This window comes from Schistocerca americana, chromosome 3, assembly GCF_021461395.2.
Source record: "Schistocerca americana isolate TAMUIC-IGC-003095 chromosome 3, iqSchAmer2.1, whole genome shotgun sequence".
Lineage (NCBI taxonomy): Eukaryota > Metazoa > Arthropoda > Insecta > Orthoptera > Acrididae > Schistocerca > Schistocerca americana.
The window spans coordinates 689,200,887-689,221,599 of record NC_060121.1 but is presented as its reverse complement, the minus strand read 5'-3'; the positions used below and the strand labels follow the sequence as shown (position 1 = coordinate 689,221,599).

At 42.2% G+C, this 20,713-nt stretch overlaps 1 protein-coding gene across 1 annotated transcript in view; it reads left to right on the top strand.

The window, feature by feature from the left end:
• Window positions 1-20,713, top strand: part of LOC124605569 (venom carboxylesterase-6-like) — a 110,415-nt gene that overhangs the window by 29,634 nt on the left and 60,068 nt on the right. The window contains exon 5 of the mRNA XM_047137344.1: window positions 4,316-4,506. Coding sequence (XP_046993300.1) covers window positions 4,316-4,506 — 191 coding nt within the window. The remainder of the gene's footprint in view (window positions 1-4,315; window positions 4,507-20,713) is intronic.

The window sequence follows — 20,713 nt, the reverse complement described above, 5'->3', positions numbered from 1 at the left end:
AAGAAGCTTCCAGTACAAGACTCCCATGTAATTATACTGTCCATAAAAACTCTAATGATATGGTTACTGCATAGAAGATAGAAATTAAAATGTAGCATCAGTTCTGCATGTGCCAAAAGTTTAATCCCTCTATAGCGTACAACACTGAGATTGGCTTCCAGCAGTACGCCGTTCGCTTCTTCTGCCAGCCTTCCTCATCAGTTCCGCGCATGTAGTGCATCCCACGTCATTCACAAATTGCTACAAGTATAACATCCTTGGTTGTTCCTGGCGATTCCTCCCATTAATAGCTCCTTCTGCTATTGTTCCCGTGACGTTAGTGCGCCTTGATAAGTGACCTGCTAGTTTGTGTCTTCTTCTTTGGATGTGCCTCCACAGAGATCTGGTTTCTTATACTCTTCTCAGCATCTCTTCGTTGGTAGTTCTGTCACTCCAGCTGATCTTCGTCATCCTTCTGCAGCACCAAATCTCCAGGGCCTCTAGACGCCTTCCCTCTTGCCTTCCTCCTGTCCAAATTTAACTCCCGTGTAAGACCACACTCCAAACAAATGCTATCATGATTCGTTTCCGTATTTCCAGACTGGTTGTCTTTCTCTTGAGTAAGTTCTTTCTGACATTAATTTCAGTTTCGGTCTGCTGTATCTGCTTACTATTTATTCCCGACTTCTACCATCCTCTGTGATCCTGCTTGACAAATACGAGAATTCCCCTATAATTTCTAGCTCCTCTCTTCCTCTCTTTTAATTCTTATTCTTAAAGCTTCGTACTCTTCTTCAGCATTGCATACCACCACTTTAGTCTTTCGCTTGTTTGTTCTCATACCATGCTGATTACATTGAATGCTTTCCATTGTGCTGAAGACCTTCTGTTGATCTTTTTTTTGTCTCTGTGACCACAGAAATATCATCTGCGTAGAGCAGCACGTCTGTCTTCTGCCACAATTTGTTTAGCTACCATTGCTGTACGAGAAACGATGTAGTTATCTGAAACACTCTGGAATCACTGGCAACTCTTCATATTGTGCGAAGCATAATATAACTCAGTAGCCATTAGCCATCACTTTTAATTGTTACTGGAATTACAGCTCGTTTCTGAAATGACTGTTGTATTATTGAAACAGCACAGTAAGGTGTACGTAAATCAAAACATAGTTAAACAACTCAGGCAAGCGGCAGTATTAACTGCAAACACAGTACAGGTATAATGGCGTTGAAACGGTTGATCTTAAAGACGCTAGGTCTCTACAGTCTCCTTTGCCATGAGACAGTAAATTCATTGATACGGAAATAGCTGTCAGAAGATGAGTATAAGCAAAGTATGAAATACAGATTATACATAAAAACCTAAAGTATTTGTCATATTACACAGTAAACAAAACAGAAGAATACGTTGCGTTAAGAACTGAGAATTGCAGTGGATAATCTGATTATAGCAAACAACATATTGTAGACTAGACTTACCCCTAATGACTAAATTCCTTATGCAGTGCTATGGCATGCCATCTTTGAGACGGCTCACAAATTTCTGAGGATAGGAACCAGTAACCCTGTAATAACAGTGCTGTTCATCAGAATTTTCCTCGGCGTATGTTGTCTAGCTGCATGTCCGCTTCCTACGAAGTCTCAAATGTTGTCAGTACGATTCGGGTATAGAAATATCATTGGAGAAGTTGTATGTAGTTCTTCTTTTCTTAAAGGACTTCTTCGAAAACTATTGTCTCAAAACACATCAACGTTAACATCTTATAGCGTGGAACCTAATCCGATTGCACCTCTGTAAAGTACGCTATTTTGTTGACTCTCAAAATAACCAAATGTAATATACTGCGTACAAATAGGCGGAAAGATCCGTTATCGTATGATCACGCGATTGCTGAACGGTCACTGAGAGCACTGCGCACGCTGGGATGAAAACTATAACGATTCCATAAAATTAACCGTAGGGAAGCCAGGTGAGAGTCTAAGGTTTGTTGGTCCTTAGGAAATGTAATCCATCCACAATGGAGCCAGCTTACAGAACCCTCGTTCGACCGATACTTACTATTGCTCGTCAGTCTGGGGCCCGTACCAGAAAGAATTGATGGAAAAAGTAAAGAATATTCACAGAAGCGCATGGCGTTTCGTCACAGGTCCGTTTACGAAGAGGGAAAAACATCACGGATATGCTCATCCAACCCCACTGGCAGGCGTTGTGCTTCAAAGTGTAGTTTGCTGTTAAAATTAGGTAAGCATTCTGTATTAAAATACTCAGCCTATGTATTGGCTTCTCCTACGTACGTCTCGTGAAAAAATTCGAACTCGCTCGGAGGAGTATCAACAATCGTTTTCCCTATGACTGGGAACAGGAGTGTGAGGAAGTGACCGTGTATGACGCCAACAGAGCTCAGAAGCCTTTCGGCTTGTACAGAGTGGTCAGAAACAGTCTGAAATGCTTGTAGGGACGTTGCAGGATATGTTATGCTGAGAAAAGGTTGTTAAGAAAAAAATACCTTACGTCGCCCCGTTTCCGAGTTAGTTATCATTGAAGTTAGCCAATCCGGCTGTTGCACGCGAACATTTAAGAGACCCACTAGACACAACAATTAGTTCAAGCTGTTCTCATAGCATACATGATAGCGCACGAGACTGTTCACCCTTTGCCTCGGGTTCGAGCCTTACTGCCGTCTCAGATTCAGTTTTTGTATGGCTTTCATGTTTGATCTTAGGAAATCAAACGGAGTACACGTCTGTCTGGTCTCTGGCGGGCCGCATGAATTTGCGCTCGCAACTGACTGATTGGTTAACTCCACTGCTAATTAACTCGGAAACGACGCAACGTATCGATTTTTTTCTTAAAAATTATTTCTCTGCACAACCTACCCTGCACCACCCTTACAAGATTTTTCGTACTGTTTCTCACCACCATATACAGTGAATCACGTAAGTATACCATCACTTCAGGTGACGGCAAACATGAAGACATGCGCGGGAAAAGGAGCTAACCCTCAAATATAAAAGCTTAGAGATGAGTGTTTCCATCTGTTGCTGAACAAGGGAACTATCAAATTTGATATTGGTCTCATCAATAAATATCACATTAGGATATTTAGGAATGAGACCAACGTCAATTTTGATAGTTGCCGTACCCAGCAACAGATGGCAACACTTATTTCTAAGCATTTACATTAGAGGGTCAGCCCGTTTTTCAGCGCATGTCTTCTTATAAACTGAATGTCCTGAGTATCCATTCCCAATATAATCAGAAACTCGAACTTCAAATGTGGAACAATGTTGTCTAGCAAACATGGTTCAAATGGCTCTAAGCACTATGGGACTTAACATCTGAGGTCATCAGTCCCCTAGACTTAGAACTACTTAAACCTAACTAACCTAAGGACATCAAACAAATCCATGCCCTAGGCAGGATTCGAACCTGTGACCGTAGCAGCAGCGTGGTTCCTGACTGAAGCACCTAGTACCACTCGGCCACAGCGGCCGGCTGTTTTCTAGCATACTTCGACGTTTTCCTTTGAGCACTTCAGAAAATTTGTGGAGCTATACAATTTTACAAAATTCTTAAGCTCTATACATATCTATAAACAGAATACAGATTTTTGTATTATACAATGAGGAAAATACTACGATATTCGTCTCAACTGCTTCTACAGGTTTCTCATTCAGGATTTTTTTATCACCAAGAGCACACACATCGATCAGTATTTGAAAATACAGCATGCGACATTTCGTATAGTACTGTGGTTAAGGTGAAACCACCTATCTTAATTTTAAGGCCGTTCTAACGCTATTTCTTGAGACATTGACAGCGTGTTCACAGAATATTGTGTTACAATCTCAGATGTGTTACAGTGTTGAGTTACAGTTAAGTTAGTGTATGGAATGTAAGGCATTATTTCTTTTATCGCGAAAGATAAAAATTAAATACGGTATTGACAACTGATGAAGTAATAAAATTCGGATTAATTACCCGCTAGGCAAGAAAATTACAGGGAAAACTAAATTGAGTTGTTGGAGCAAAAAAAATTACTTGCAACAATATGTCAAACATTGCTTCCCTTCCCAGAAAACATAACTCTGATACACTCTTAAATCCTGTCTAGTAACTGAAAGCGAGACATGGATTTCACAGCGTTTGCAACGAAATTGTTAGAAACTAATAAAATGGTTAATATTATTTATTTAGACTGTTTCTTAATCTTGGTAAGCAATATCTAATCACTATGACTTGTCGTGTCTGCTGAACTACTGTCCATTTAGGAATTTTTTCAGCATACGCCTTGGTCATTTACAAAATGATGAATGCTGTGTTTACGTTCCAGGTCTGTTCCAGAAGGCTATTTCCGAGAGTGGTGTAGCATCGGCAACTTGGGCGGTCAGAAGACCGGGTTTGGACAAGGCTCGCAAAGTGGCAGCCCTGCTTGGATGCCCTACAGAACCAAACACCGCGTTGGTCGAATGCCTGCGGGGCGTCGATGCGTTCAACCTCACCGCTACACTGTTGCACTTCATTGTCAGTACTTGCAGATTTTTATCAATCTGAGCATGAGAGCACAAGCTCCAAAAACAAAGTGGAATTCTTAGAAGTAGTACTGGACATAAGGTGAAATTATATGTTTCTTTTAAATGCACTACATTAGTCATTAAATCGTGAAGGAAGGACATGTTACGCATCTCATGCCACGGAACGTAGCACTAAACTGCACCCAGCTGCTGATGCAAACAGTTTGCTCTTGCATATTGAGACCCAACTTCAGAACATTTTGCAAGCATACTGTATATTTGTCAGAAGTTAGGCAAGCAGGTTGTCTGTGTTGGCATGGGATATGCTGCGGTCGTAAAGTTGAACTTATTTATCTCATATAAGTATCTATCATTGGTAAGAAAATACCACCAAGTTTCATGAAAAGGGAGCATTAAAGAAATCTTTTAAGCTGAGAAAAATTAGTGGGAGAGTAAATGTTGCTGTTACGTAAGCTGAGGCAACTAAAGACTCTGAACAAAGAAACAAGTTAGTCACTCCCAGAATACATCATGAAAAAAAAAGTAATATCGCCTCTGTTCTTGATAACAGCCTGTATTCGGCAAAGAAGTGACTCCACAAGTTTCTTCGGGTATTCCTTACCCAGCACAAGCCACTCATTGATGACTAAGGTACCAAATCGTGGAAATTATTTACATCTGAATAGCAGCGGGCGATTTTTCGGGAAAAGTGAGGTGTGATAAGGTGCCTAACTGTGCGACAAACTAGCAGCACACACTGAGGTGACAAAAGCCATTGGATACTTGGTAATATCGTGACGGATCTCCTTGTACCCTGCAGAGTGCAGCAGCACGACGTTCCATGGACTAAATAAGTCGTCGGAAGTCCCCTGCAGAAATATTGTGTCATGCTGCCTCTATAGCCGTCTATACTTGCGAATTTGTTGCCGGTTCCGGATTTTGTTCACTAGCTGAGCTCTCCAGTATGTCCAACGACGTTCGATGGGATTTCTTTCTAGCGATCTGGCTGGCCAGATCATTCGCCTAAACTGTCCAGAATATTCTTCAAAAAATGTTCAAATGTGTGTGAATTCCTAAGGAGCCAAACAGATTAGGTCATCGGTCCCTAGACTTAGACTCTACTTAAACTAACTGAAAGAAACCTATGCTAAGAACAACACACACACCCATGCCCGAACTCGAACTTCCTGCGGGAGCGGCCGCGCACTCCATGACATGACGCCTCAAACCGCACGGCTACTCTGCGCGGTAAATATTCTTCAGGCCAATCGCGAACAGCTGTGCCCCCAGAGACATGGTGCATTGTTAACTATAAAAATTCCATAATTGTTCTGGAATGGCTGCAAATGGCCTCAAAGTAACCGAAAATAACCAATTCCAGTCAATGAACCGTTCGGTTGGTCCAGAGAAGCCAGTGACTTCCATGTAAACACAGCCTCCACCATTACGGAGCTAAAGGTAGCTTGATCAGTGCTTTGTTGACAACTTGGGCCCATGGCTTCGTGGTGTCTCCACCACACTCGAAACCAGCCGTCAGCTCTTACCAACTGAAATCGAGACTCACCTGTCCAGACCACGGTTTGCTAATCTCCTAGGGTCCAACTGATAAGGTCACGACCACAGGACAGGCGTTACAGGCAATATCGTATTGTTAGCAAAGGCACCCGAGTAGGCCATCTACTACCATAAGCCATTAACGCCAAATTTCGCCGCTCTCTCCTAACAGAAGCGTTGATTTCTGCGGTTATGTCACGCTGTGTTGCTTGACTGTTAAAACTGACGACTGTAAACAAACGCCGCTGCTTTCGGTCGTTAAGTGAAGACCGTCGACCATTGTTTCTCCGTGCTGAGAGGTAACGCCTGAAATTTGGTATTCTCGGCGCACCCTTTGACACTGTGAACCACAGGATACTAAATTCCCTAACAACTACCGGGAAGAAATGACCCACGCGTCTTTTCCAACTTCCACTCCGCACTCAAAGTCTTTTAATTTATGTTGTACGGCTATAATCACGTCGGACCCTTTTCACTTTTATCACCTGAGTAAAAATGACACCTCCGCCAACGCAGTGCACTTGTGTACACGATACTGTCGCCAACTGTATACAAGCCTACCACTGTCCCATGAATTGTCACCTCAGTGTGTGCGTGCAGCCTGTTAACACGGCTATTGTCTTCTGGTAAATCTGGGGTGTCCACAGCACGCTAACCATCAAGATATATCAGAAAAGAGCAATTCCTGCTCACCAATAATAATGGAATAAACGTACTCGCCATTTTCGCGGTAACATGCATGAATGGGTCCAAGTTAGTCTAGGACAAACAGTCCCGAAGTACAATAACATATGGTTACAATTAAAGTACAGCTACTCACGGAGGTCAGTGTAGGCTGTAATTACCGTACGGCAGCAAAATTTGCTAGATATGTTAATGCGCTAATGTGGAACCGACTTACACTGTGAAAAAATTAGTTCCAATTCTGGCTATCGGATGCAAATCTGGCGCTGTATGTAATGGATCCTGAACGGAATATGAGCACAAAACGTCAAACGACTAAGATAGGCATAATGTTGATTTTCACTGTCAAGCGCTACTTACACAATTTGTTCACTATGAGCCCCAGAGACGTCGACAAGATGCTGCATCCGTAAAATGATGTGATTAACAGGTGCTCGCAGTATTTCCTGCGGAATCTGACCAACGTGTTTCTGTATGCTGGCCTTTAGATCAGATATAGACCGAACGTGTCCCTGGTGAACGCGTTCTTTTAAACAGACTAAGAACCAAGCAGGCCACCCATCAGGAAAACCTCTGGAGATAACACATTCGTGGAAAGTTACATCAAGCAGTAGATCTTTCTCTGGGCGAGCAACGTGAGGCATTTCCCCATCTTGCTTGAAAACATTGGTTTCCACACAGTTGCGCTGTTCCAAAGCAGCAATCACATGCTGTACATGGAGGTCTCGATGACAGGCAGGCGCCACGGTGCACTCGACAGGCCCTCTGGGTGTATTATATGCTGTACCGAGAATAAAGTGCTTGTGAATCCACACCATATAGTCAATGCGAGTGCAATGACTCTTCATGCACAACACGATTTTCAGCAGCACTCCAGATTCGGCAGTTGTTTGTATTCGCTGCATCCGGTACTGCAAAGTGTGCCTCATCACTCCACAAAATACTGCTCATCCACTTGTCGTCGACTTAGATCCGTGCCAGAAAGCAAGAGCAAATTCGTAACACTGCTGCGGATCACGAGGTCTCAGTTGCTGCACCGTGTAGATCCTGTACGGGTGCCAGTGTAGTATATACCGCAAAACTGTCCATACTCTTGAGCATGGGATGGAAAATTCTCGTGACACTGCACGTGCACTAACACTACACGAGGTATATGCTGCGTGGCCAGTTACATCAACAGCAAACTCGTCAACAACTTCCACCAGGATAGGACGCCTCCCTCCTCTAGGTGCCACACCAAGCTTACAAATGTCTTCGAGTTTCATTACATCTTCTTTAAATCATTTAATGACTTCGGGCCTCCCCTCATATCTTTCAGTCGGTGACACTCTCGCAATGCAGTATTGTAATTGCTGCCGTTCATATAAAACAGTTTCACTAACAGCACACGGTCTCTCTTCTCAACAGCCATCCTGCTCAGTCACATTACGGCTTGTCAAATAGCGTGGACGTCATACCGTCGTACAGCGCCAGATTTACACCTGGTGGTCACAATTGGAACTAATTCCCTTTTCAGCGTAGATCTTTTCTACATTAACGCATTAGTACGTCTACCAAGGGTTAAGCGCATTATTGGCCCTTCGGTGTACTCGACGCCTTATTTGAAACAAGACAAAATCGTCACTTGACGATCAACAGTATACGCCTCCAGTCAGCTGTTACCTCGTTTGTGCGTTGTTTGGCCCATTGACGAGGTGCAGCGTTACGCACCGCAGTGGGTAATGGCCTGTTGCGCGGTACACAATCATACAGGGCGAGATTCTCTACAGCTCCCGAAGTTAACATTCTACCATAATTCACAGGAAGATATGAATTCGTCGATGGATTCTATGGATATCTGCGTATCGACCTTTTTATCTGCTCTTAAAATAGTAACGTCTAACTGAAACATTTATGAAGTTCAATAAATTGTGGACCAGATCAGGTAATTTAGCCGAAACTTCGAACGATATAAATTTTAAACTGCATTTATTGCATTTAGCATGAATTTGAGCAACCACTGTATACCAGGAAGCTCCGTCTAGATAAAAGCAGGCGCGCAGTAAAATACCAACGAGAAGGTACGCTGAATAATGTTCACTGACTAAAATTGCACCACTAACTTACGGAAATTTCGTTCAAGGTCCATAGCCCATTTCCTGTGATCAAACTAACTTTGTTGTTCATAAGACCTATTCACTCTTCAACATAACTATCGATTTTTATCAAGACCCATGCGAGACTAACTCCGAAAGGTTTATAAAACTCGAAGAACTCTTAGAGTATTGACAACAGTACTGAACGCTACTTCATCACCGTCCAAACTTACGTACGACACTGACCGCTTCTGCTGATCCCACCAAGCAATTCGGCTGCCTTTATAAGACTCACTGCACTCAACCTTAGAAGGTACGTGACTACGCGCCGTTCCACCTCCCTGCTTTCTAACGTCTGAAATCTGCTTCAGCACGCTTACACTATTTGTTAAAATGGAGTGTCTTCACAAGTTTACAGGCAGTGCTGCACAGGCGCTATCAAGACAAAAAAAAAAAAAGAAAAAAACCGTCTAGTTGTTTAATTCTATGTTAATTGGTATTTGATATCGACTGTTTTCATAGTAGCGTATAATATAAAAGATACATGAAAGCTAAATCACTTTAATACACGTATGTATAGTGTCTTTGACATAGGAAATAATGTCCTTTTTGTGTTAGTGTTAAAATGGTGATATCTCCCACTATCCTCTCGTGATTTGTGTATCTATATTTAATCTTACTATCTATAACATTTTCTCAATAAATGGGCTTTATTCGTCCATTTAAACAGTACCGCAACACTGTTGTGCTTCTAGCTAGACGTACTTTCAGGTGTCAATATGTATCGTACTGCTACGTGATTATCAACTAACGAATGGCTTAATTTTTGTTGTTGCGATCTTCATATCGAAGACTGGTTTGATATCGCACTCCATGTTACTCTATTCTGTGTAAGCCTTTTTATCTCCGAATAACTAATGTGAACTACATCCTTGTGAACCTGCTTATTATATTCATTTCTTGGTCTCCCTCCTTGGACAATGTCCATTTCGTTCAACAGCTCTTCCATACCATTTGTTTTCTCTGACAGAATTACAGTTTCGTCTAAAATCTTTAGAGTCTTTATTTCTTCTCCCTGATCATTATTTTTTTATCCGATTTTTTCTTGGGTTTCCTTCATTGCTTGCCCAAGGTACAGGTTGAACAACATCAAGGATAGGCTTTAATCCTGTCTCACACCATTCGCTTTCAAGCCTCTCGCCTGTTATAGCCGCCGTCTGGTTTCTGCACAAGTTGTAAATAACCTTTCGCTCCGTATATTTTACCCCGTTACATCTATAATTGAAAATACTCTATTTCGCTCAAAATTGCCAAAATTTTCTCTAAATCTAAAAATGCTATAAACGTAGGTCTGCCTTTCCTTAACGTAAGGTAAGTCTTAGGGTAAGTATTGTCTCACGTGTTTCTACATTTTTCCGGAATCCAAACTGATCTTCCTCGAGGTCTGCTTCTACCAGTTTCTCCATTCTTCTGTAAAGTATTAGTGTCAGTGTTTTGCAATCGTTACTTAAGGTGATAGGTAGTATTCACACCTGTCAGCACCTACTTTCTTTGGAATTGGAATTATTATGATCGTCTTGAAGGCTGAGGGTATTTCACCTGTCTCTTACATCTTGCACAATAGGTGGAATGGTTTTGTCGCGACTTTGTCTTCCAAGGATATCAGTAGTTCTGATGCAATGTCTTCCATTCCAGGGCACTTCTTTCGACATAGGTCGGTCAGTGAATTGTCAAATTCTTCTCGCGGTATCGTATGCCTCATCTTCATTTACAACCTCTTAACTTTCTGTATTATTCTTTTCAAGCTTATTTCTCTAGTATATCCCCTCTATATAATCCTTCCACGTCTTAGCCTTCCGTTGTTTGATAAGTACCGTCAGCCTCTGTAGCTGAGTGGTCAGCCTGTTGAATGTCATGCGAGGGGGCCGCGTTCGATTCCCCGCTGCGATCGAGAGTTTCCCCGCTCGGGAGTTCGCCGAAGTGGCGTCAGATAGAAGCTCCTTCCAGGTCATCCGCGCTTCCTTCTTTCCGCTGGGGTCCACTGCCACACTTTTTTGTCAATCAGCTATCGTCCATCCTTTCCAAAAGTTCATGCGATTTTACACATTTCGTCTTTAAGGTATTTGTTATTGATTTATCGACAGCCACTGCCTCTTTTACGTTGGTATTTGGTACAGAGTCTAGCTTGAAGATGACGCAACTTCGACTCCAAAAGTCCATCTCCAGTGTAAGCATTTTTGCTGAGGTTTGTTTATTCCCCACGTTTCTGCTCCGTATGTAGCAATGTTTTTAACAACTGATCGTTATATGGCCTGTTTCGTTCTTTTTCTTATTTGTTCACTCCAAACCCCTAAGTTCAGTTGTCGTATGGATCTCATGCCCTGTCCTATGTTATTATATATACCGTCTTCACCTTTTCCGTTTGATGGCATGATAACTCTCAGGTAGTAAAAATGCTTACTTCCACTGATCTTACTGGCTCCAACCTCCAGAGTTTATACGTAATTGTCAGCTTTCATATACCGTTTTTCTCGTACTTATTGTGAGGCCCCATCTTTCATATTCTTTTAATTTCCAAAGCATCCTGATATCCTGTTCCGATGATCCGGTGGTCAGCGAAAGAAGATTGTACAAGATTTCATCTCCCACAGGGACTCTCATGCCTCCACATCTGTTCCTGAAGGCTTTGAGTGCGTCCTCCACACGGATTTTAAATATCGTCTGTGCGACAGTACAACCTTGCCATAACCATTTTGTAACAGAAAACTCCAGTGGCACTGAATTTCCTACTTCGATGGCACTCACACAGTCCGTATTGAACCTGTTAAGTGCTTTGATGTAAACAGTTGACTCGGAACTGTTCTTCATACTTGTCCATAGATTGTTTTGAGGTACCGTAACATGGGCCTTCTGCAAATTCACAAAGACTAAATGTATCTGTATCACTCTGGCAGTTATCTTCTACATTACATTCCGTAATGTGAATATTCCGTCAATACATGAGCACCCTAGTCTAAAACCGTTCAGTTCTTCAGATACTATAGCCTCCATCTCTGTGCTTCCTTATAAGGTTCTCTCGTATAATCACGCAACTGAAGGCATTACATCCCCCGGTAATTTCCACAGTCCTGCCTACTCTCTTTCTTATAAATTGAAGTGATACTAAATTTTTTTCCATTGACTGGGTATGGTATCCCCTTCGAAACACTTACTGTACAATTGGACCAAGTTTTTCACATACAACCATTGGAAGTGCTTTTATTAATTTTATATTCATGTCAACCATATCTGATGATTTCCCATTTTTCTATATCGCAGAGCTTTGCAAATTTCTTGTGAGGTTATCTTTCGTGCACACATACGGATGTACGTCTTCTTACGTCAAATTTTACATTTATTTTACAAAATCCTTTATCTTATTCGTGGGCAGGGCTTGGTAACACTTCACTCACTTTTTCATCATTATTAGAATAATCCCAGCACTGTCTATGTCTTCAGCTCTCACCATCCTCAGTTTCTTCCACGCTCTGTTTGCTCTGGTATCACCTAAGTTTCCTTCTGTCCCCTTAATACTTTCTGCCACGCCTTTTTTTATCTTTAGTAATGGCCTTTTGCCCTTCTTTCGATTTAGCTCCATATATTTTATGGCTTTCATCAAGCGGAGCGCTCAGTCACTTATTATAAGCCTTCTCTTTCATTTACACCAGTTTCGCTTCTTTCTCATTCCACCATGTATTCCTCCTGTCTTCTCCCCCAGAGCTTCGACGACCGCCTCGTATATCCATGCTTTAACAAACTGATACACATTCCTTACAGTATCATCCTTGATATCTGAAACTTTGGCTGACAGACTAAGTTGACAGAGGAAGCGAGTCGAATCCTTCTGCAAACTTAACAGACGACTTAACACTTGCCCGCTCTTCACGTACTATTTCTTTCCATCTAAAGGGAAATAGATCCCTAAAATTAGTAATTAATGGTCTGACCCACGTTCGGGGCGCCGCAAAACTCTCACGTCCTTAATAAACAACCTTGTTTTTTGCCCTTTTATCAGTCTGTTATTGATTTTGACTTACGAGTCGGTTGTTGCCACGTATATCATCGATGTATTATCTTGTGACGAAACCATCCATTATCTTAAGCATTTTGCTGAAATAAGTCTATCAGCCTATCACCACGGCATTTAAAACATTTTTCCCATGTTGACCAACAATGGGATTCTCATCTCAGGATGTGCATTCAAGTTAACAAAAACGGTGCACAAGTTCGTAGCGTTTTTGTTTTTCACGGTTGTGCTCCGGTCGCTATGGATTTATGTATAAATTATCAGTTTTGTCCGTAGTTCACTGTTGCAATTTGAGTTTACGTATTGAAATTTTGTCATTCGGAGAGAGTGTGCAGCTGTGGAATCTAGAAAATGGAGTGCTAAGTAGAGAAATTAGAACGTTTCCGACAGATTCTTCTGTTTGAGTTCAGTATAGGGATAAAAGCTGCGGGGAAAGCCAGAAACATTAGCGCCGTGTACAAGGATAATGGCGTTGGACAGAGCACGGAAAGAAAATGTTTTTCTATTTAATGGAGGACTCTCCGCGTTCAGGAAAACCTTTGGGGTTTGAGAAAGATCGTTTGAACACATTAATTCCAATTATCCACTCCTGTGTACTCGAAAACTGGCAGGTGTGATAAACTCTGATCGTGCTACATCTGCATGCAACGAGGAAGGTTCAAAATTCGGCTCTCCGGGTGCCACACGCTCTACTACAAAATCACAAAAATCAGCGGGCGGTTATATGTGCGTCTCTGCTTGCTCGTCCTCAATTGTCTCGCGAACAACACCGATCTTTCCTATTGTGTATCGTTACTGGTGACGATAAATGGTGTATTTGTGCTAACATAAGAAAAAAAGAAAGAAATGGTCGAGCCCAAACAAAGCAGCAACTTCCCGTACAAACACAAGAGTGCATCCCTAAAAGCTAATGTTTTACGTCCGGTGGAAGAGCGAAAGGGTGATGCACTATAAATTGCTCCACCGAAGCGTAACCATCAATGGTGACATTTATTGTCAGTGACTGAAAGGTCTTCCAGACGCAATCCAAGAACAACGATTGAGTGAAATGATATTACCCCATGATAATGCCCACTCGCATTCTGCTAAACTGACAAGAAACACTATACTGGATTTGAGTTGGGAATTATATATCTGCATTTACATGCATACTCTGCAAATCACATTTAAGTGCCTGGCAGAGATTTCATCGAACCACCTTCACAATAATTATCTATTTTTCCAGTCTCGTACAGCGTGCGGAAAGAACGAACACCTATATCTTTCCGTACGAGCTCTGATATCCCTTATTTTATCGAGGTGATCGTCTCTCCCTATGTAGGGCGGTGTCAAAAAAATACTTTCGCATTCGGAGGAGAAAGTTGGTGATTCGAATTTTGTGAGAACTTTTTTTAAATGATGTCCAGCCCAAATCCTGTATCATTTCAGTGACACACTCTCCATATTTCGAGGTAATACAAAACGTGCTGCCCTTCTTTGTACTTTTTCGATGTACTCCGTCAGTCCTATCTGGTAAGTATCCCACACCGCGCAGCAGTATTCTAAAAGAGGACTGACAAGCGTAGTGCAGCCAGTTTCCTTAGCAGATCTGTTACATTTTCTAAGTGTCCTCACAATAAAACACTGTCTCTGGTTAGCCTACCCCACAACATTTTCTATATGTTGCTTCCAATTTAAGTTGTTCGTAATTGTGATTGCTAGGTATTTAGCTGAATTTCCGGCCTTTAGATTTGATTGATTTATCGTGTGGCCCAGTTTAACGAATTCCTTTTAGCACCCATGTGGATGAACTCACACTTGCCGTTGTTTAGGGTCAACTGCCGATTTTCTCACTATTCAGATATCTTCTCCAAATCATTTTTCAGTTTGTTTTGATCTTATGATGACTTTATTAGTCGATAAATAACAGCATCATCTGTAAACAACCGAAGACTGCTGCTCAGATTGTCTCCCAAATCGTTAATATAGATAAGGAACAGCAAAGGGCCTGTAACACTACCTTGGGAACGCCAGAAATCGCTTCTGTTTTACTCGATGACTTTCTGTCAGTTACTACGAACTGTGACCTCTATGACAGGAAATCACAAATCCAGTCACATAACTGAGACGATATTCCATAAACAAGGAATTTCACTACAATCCGCTTGTGTGGTACAGTGTCAAAAGCATTCCAGAAATCCAGGAACACGGAATCGATCTGAAATTCCTTGTCAATAGTAGGCGAATAAAGAGTTAGTTGCGTTTCACAAGAACGATGTTTTCTAAACCCATGTTGACTGCGTTTCAATAGCCCGTTTTCGTGTAGGTGATTCACAGTGTTCGAGCACAATATATGTTCCAGAATCCTGCTGCATATCGAGGTTAATGATATGGGCCTGTAATTAAGTGGATTACTTCTACTACTTTTCTTGAATATTGGTGTGATCTGTGGAGCTTTCCAGTCTTTGGATACGGATCTTTGCTCTAGTGAACCGTTGTATATGATTGTTAAGTACGGAGCTAACGCATCAGCATACGCTAAAAGGAACCTAATTGGTAAACAGTCTGGATCAGAAGACTTGCTTTTATTAAGTGATTTAAGTTGCTTCACTACTCTGAGGATATTTACTTCTACGTTACTCATGTTGGCAGCTGTTCTTGATTCGAATTCTGGAATATTTACTTCGTCTTCTTTTGTGAACGCATTCCTCACCAACATCATTCACACGATGTTGTGCCATCAGATTTTCACTTTTTCCGTTCTCTGTACAACAAGTTTCAAGGAATTTCCTTTCCGGATGAAAATGCTGTCCGAACATGACTCGACGAGTTCTTCACCTCAAAACCATGGCCGGCCGAAGTGGCCGAGCGGTTAAAGGCGCTACAGTCTGAAACCGCACGACCGCGACGGTCGCAGATTCGAATCCTGCCTCGGGCATGGATGTGTGTGATGTCCTTAGGTTAGTTAGGTTTAAGTCGTTCTAAGTTCTAGGGGACTTATGACCACAGCAGTTGAGTCCCATAGTGCTCAGAGCCATTCAAAACCATGTAATTTCAACCGTCTAGAATCTACAAGTTACCCCAGCGTTGGCAGACGCCGATGGTGAAAGAGAATATATTACTGATGGCTAAAGTCCCTGTTAGTTGTCTCTGTTGTGTTTATTAAACTTATGGAAATACGTTACGAACTTATGCACCAACCCAAGAAAATTTCTTTTCGACCACTTACCATCTCTAGCGATCCCGTCAATTCCCCACAAAAAATTTTCCTTTTCCTCCATCTTGACGACGTCGTCTGGCACATACACTACCGTGGTAAAGACATGCGGTGGGGCGGGATCGGTCGTCTGCGTTTCTGTTAACGCTATCATTCAGTCCACCTACCTCGACAGGGTTCTTGCTGATGTCTCTTCACTCTGTATTAGCAGATACGTGCTAGACAGTGTAAAGCAGCGTTGATGAAACCACCACCCAATACCTACCACACAGAGGCTGCGTGAGTCTAGCTGAAAGTCAGTTCCTGAAAGCTCATGATTAAAAAAATCGGGCGTTCGGGATCCTCAGTCTACTTGCAGAAAAGCGTTTAAAATTAGATGAACTCTGCTTTTTATTCATATTGAAACACATGAAATGGCTATAAACTCCGTATTTAACACGGTAAAACGTTATCATTCTGTGTTCACTGTCTGTATAACAAATATTCACTCGAAAAGCAGCCAGAATTTTAGTAAGTCCGACCTGACTAATTTTCACTTTCTGTCAGTCACAGACCCTCAACTACTCGCGAGTTAGACATTCAGTCGTTTCAGAGGTCTTCTTGGTAAGAGGTGCTAGCGAAAATATTCCGTACAGAGCACGAAACACGCCACGCGGAGTTGTTACTACGGCCAGAAAGTTCCTACGCTCATATCTCTCAAACTATTTAACTTAGAAACACCACATTTTCATTAAAATGTTCATAACTCCAGTCGCCTCAGTCACGATATGTTCGAACCGAAGTTAGCTCACTATTTCCTCATCCTACAGAGTATTTTTAAGGAGCGATCTCACATTGTGTTATGCGTAGACAGGCTAGCAAGCGAATCTTCTCGAGGTACTCCCTGTATGCCCACTCCTCTTTCCGCGCGGTAACAGCTTAATTCTGATAGGCTGTTGATCTAAACGACCAATCAGAACGTTCCTTCCAGATCATTCTCACGGCAAATCTTGCCTTACCCAGTCACTCATTTGATGGTAATTAATGTCAGCAAAACTTCAAATTCTTGTATTTTGTTTAATCAAAAGAAACGAAGTGCGAAATTCAAACTGATAAATGAGCTTGTTCCACCTCTAACTCCCATTCTGGCTGCTTTTATACAATAGCAAGCACACACCGACATAAGTCACTTGAATCATGGTTACAACGCAACTTTCCCGCGGTTCGTTTGTACAAGCTTTTACGAAAAAATTAAATATTAAATTTGTGACCCATGTACACTCAATCATTCTCACGCACTCACACGCAAAATATAATCAAATACCGATTTTTGGATTACATAATGAACAGTGACTAAAGTTTTAAAAAAACTGCCTCGAGTCATGAATCGGAAGTTCTTCCGTTACCACACATTCCGCACTTTGTTTTAAACAAGTGTGGCGTTATCTTCCGTTAATGCTTTCGTTTATAGTCCCCATTTCGCCTATATAACTCTGCCACAAGTCATTTCAAAATCTCCCATAATGTGGAGGTAAGTATGTGCCTCCACTTTGCTTCGGAAAATAGTTTTCATATTGTTTTGACTGAAAAAAGAGGTCTGTACATACTTTTCCGTAGAATAGTGCTGATGCGGTCAGTAATTCCAGAAACGAACGGTAACCCAACACAGCATAGTTGATACTTCGTTCAAATTTCCTGTCAGTGGACAAATTATCATAGCTGTTCGCCTTTAATGTCTTCTTTAAGAACTCCAACTCAATTACAATCTGTTAACTGTCACTGGTACGGAAGGCACGTGAAGGCACTGTTTGCTTTTGGTTTGGGTGGTTGTGCCATATGAGTACCTATTCAAATTACCAGGCTGCCTATATATTCTGTGCCCCAGAGTGTTGTCCCATCTTTCTACCCAATGGCGATGGTCAGCAGATGGCAGCAACAGGAATTTTATACAACAATTCTAACTCTTCAACTTAGGTGCGGGGAAAATCCCTCTCTGTCCAATGACGGTGGTCCGCCGATAGTAAACACAGAAATTTACCCACTTCTTCAGCATAAGTGCTTCAAAGCTCCCTTTTGTAAGACAACGAGACACTGCTCTTTGAGAGTGTTCAGCTAACCGTGAACAATACAAGATGTTTAAGAAGATCCCGATGTAAGGCCGAAACGAGGATCGTGTAAAAGAAACATGACCCAGAAGAGTTTACCTTCGATTACAACGGCGATGAAAGCCTGTAGACTCACATAAGAAATATAATCCTTCACTTCTCCAGATGACTTTATAATTCTATCAGTAGTGACAACGGACTTCGAGGAGCAGCTGAGCCGAATGTATTGCATTTTGAAAACAGGTGTTAAGATAAACATCAATGAAAGTAAATCAAGTAGTTGAATTAAATCAGGCAGTACTGTGGGAATTAGATTATAGAAGAGGTACTGAAACTAGCAGACGAGCTTTGCTGTTTGGGAAGGCAAATAGCTGAAGATAACCGAAGTAGAGAGGGTATAAGATACCAATGGAAGGTATTTGTCTGGCGTGTGACTTTGGCTGGGCGTGAAACGTCAACAACAAATAGGTCAGCAACGAAGAAAATGAAATCTTTAAAATCCACATCTACATGACTACTCTGCAATTCACATTTAAGTGCTTGGCAGAGGGTTCATCGAACCACAATCATACTATCTCTCTACCTTTCCACTCCCGAACAGAGCGCGGGAAAAACGAACACCTAAACCTTTCTGTTCGAGCTCTGATTTCTCTTATTTTATTTTGATGATCATTCCTACTTATGTAGGTTGGGCTCAACAAAATGTTTTCGCATTCGGAAGAGAAAATTGGTGACTGAAATTTCGTAAATAGATCTCGCCGCGACGAAAAACGTCTTTGCTTTAATGACTTCCATCCCAACTCGCGTATGATATCTGCGACACTCTCTCCCCTATTACGTGATAATACAAAACGAGCTGCCCTTTTTGATGTGTCGACAGAAATACCGACACAGTGTGATTTGAGGGGACCGTAATACACGCTATAAACACACGAAGGATGGCGTGAGGTCTGAAACAGGATACGTAATGAATGCTATAAAGAAAAGTACGTAGCTTTTGGAATACTTAACTTTAATCCATCCTTGTTGTATACATCGTTCTAGAACGGCTAGTGCTCCCGTCCGGGATAACGCTCTGCTGGCACTGTGAAAATAATGTAAGTCCCCGCGCTGACGCACTGCGCATGCGCAGGCGCTCAGTCGCGCTACGGCTGCTGCACAGGCAACTGCATTGAACGCCGCCACGATGCCGAGGTACCGTCGACGCATAAGGAATACTGTGTACAAGACTATTGAAAACATCGAATTTGCTATGTAAGGCTAATGGCGCCTTGCTAGGTCGTAGCCATGGACTTAGCTGAAGGCTATTCTAACTATCTGCTCGGCAAAGGAGCGAGGCTTCGTCAGTGTAGTCGCTAGCAAAGTCGTCCGTACAACTGGGGCGAGTGCTAGTCCGTATCTCGAGACATGCCTTGTGGTGGCGCTCGGTCTGCGATCACTGACAGTGGCGACACGCGGGTCCGACATGTACTAATGGACCGCAGCCGATTTAAAGCTACCACCTAGCAAGTGTGGTGTCTGGCGGTGACACCACACTTTTTTGCACCCTTTCGATGTCCTCCGGCAATCCCACCTGGTAAGGATCCCACACCTCGCAGCAATATTCTAACAGAGAACGAACGAGTGTAGTGTAAGCTGTCTCTTTAATGGACTTGTTGCATCTTCTAAGTGTCCTGCCAATGAAAACCTTTGGCTCGCTTTCCCCACAATATTATCTATGTGGCCTTTCCAATTGAAGTTGTTTGTGATTTTAACACCCAGGATAGTTAGTTCAATTGACAGCCTTGAGAACTGTACTATTTATCAAGTAATCGAATTCCAACGGATTTCTTTTGGAACTCATGTGGATCACCTCACACTTTTCGTTATTTAGCGTCAACTGCCACCTGCCACACCATATAGCAATCTTTTCTAAATCGCTTTGCAACTGATACTGGTCTTCGGAAGACCTTACTAGACGGTAAATTACAGCATCACCTGCGAACAACCTAAGAGAGCTGCTCAGATTGTCACCTAGGTCATTTATATAGATCAGGAACATCAGAGGTCCCAGGACGCTTCCCTGGGGAACACCTGATATCACTTCAGTTTTACTCGATGATTTGCCGTCTATTACAATGAACTGCGACCTTCCTGACAGGAAATCACGAATCCAGTCGCACAACTGAGACGATACCCCATAGGCCCGCAACTTGATTAGAACTCGCTTGTGAGGTCAAAAGCTTTCTGGAAATCCAGAAATACGGAATCAACCTGAGATCCCCTGTCAATAGCGGCCATTACTTCGTGTGAATAAAGAGCTAGCTGCGTTGCACAAGAACGATGTTTTCTGAAACCATGCTGATTACGTATCAATAGATCGTTCCCTTCGAAGTGATTCATAATGTTTGAATACAGTACATGCTCCAAAACCCTACTGCAAATCTACGTCAATGATATAGGTCTGTAGTTCGATGGATTGCTCCTACTACCCTTCTTAAACACTGGTGCGACCTGCGCAATTTTCTACTCTGTAGGTACAGATCTATCGGTGAGCGAGCGTTTGTATATGATTGCTA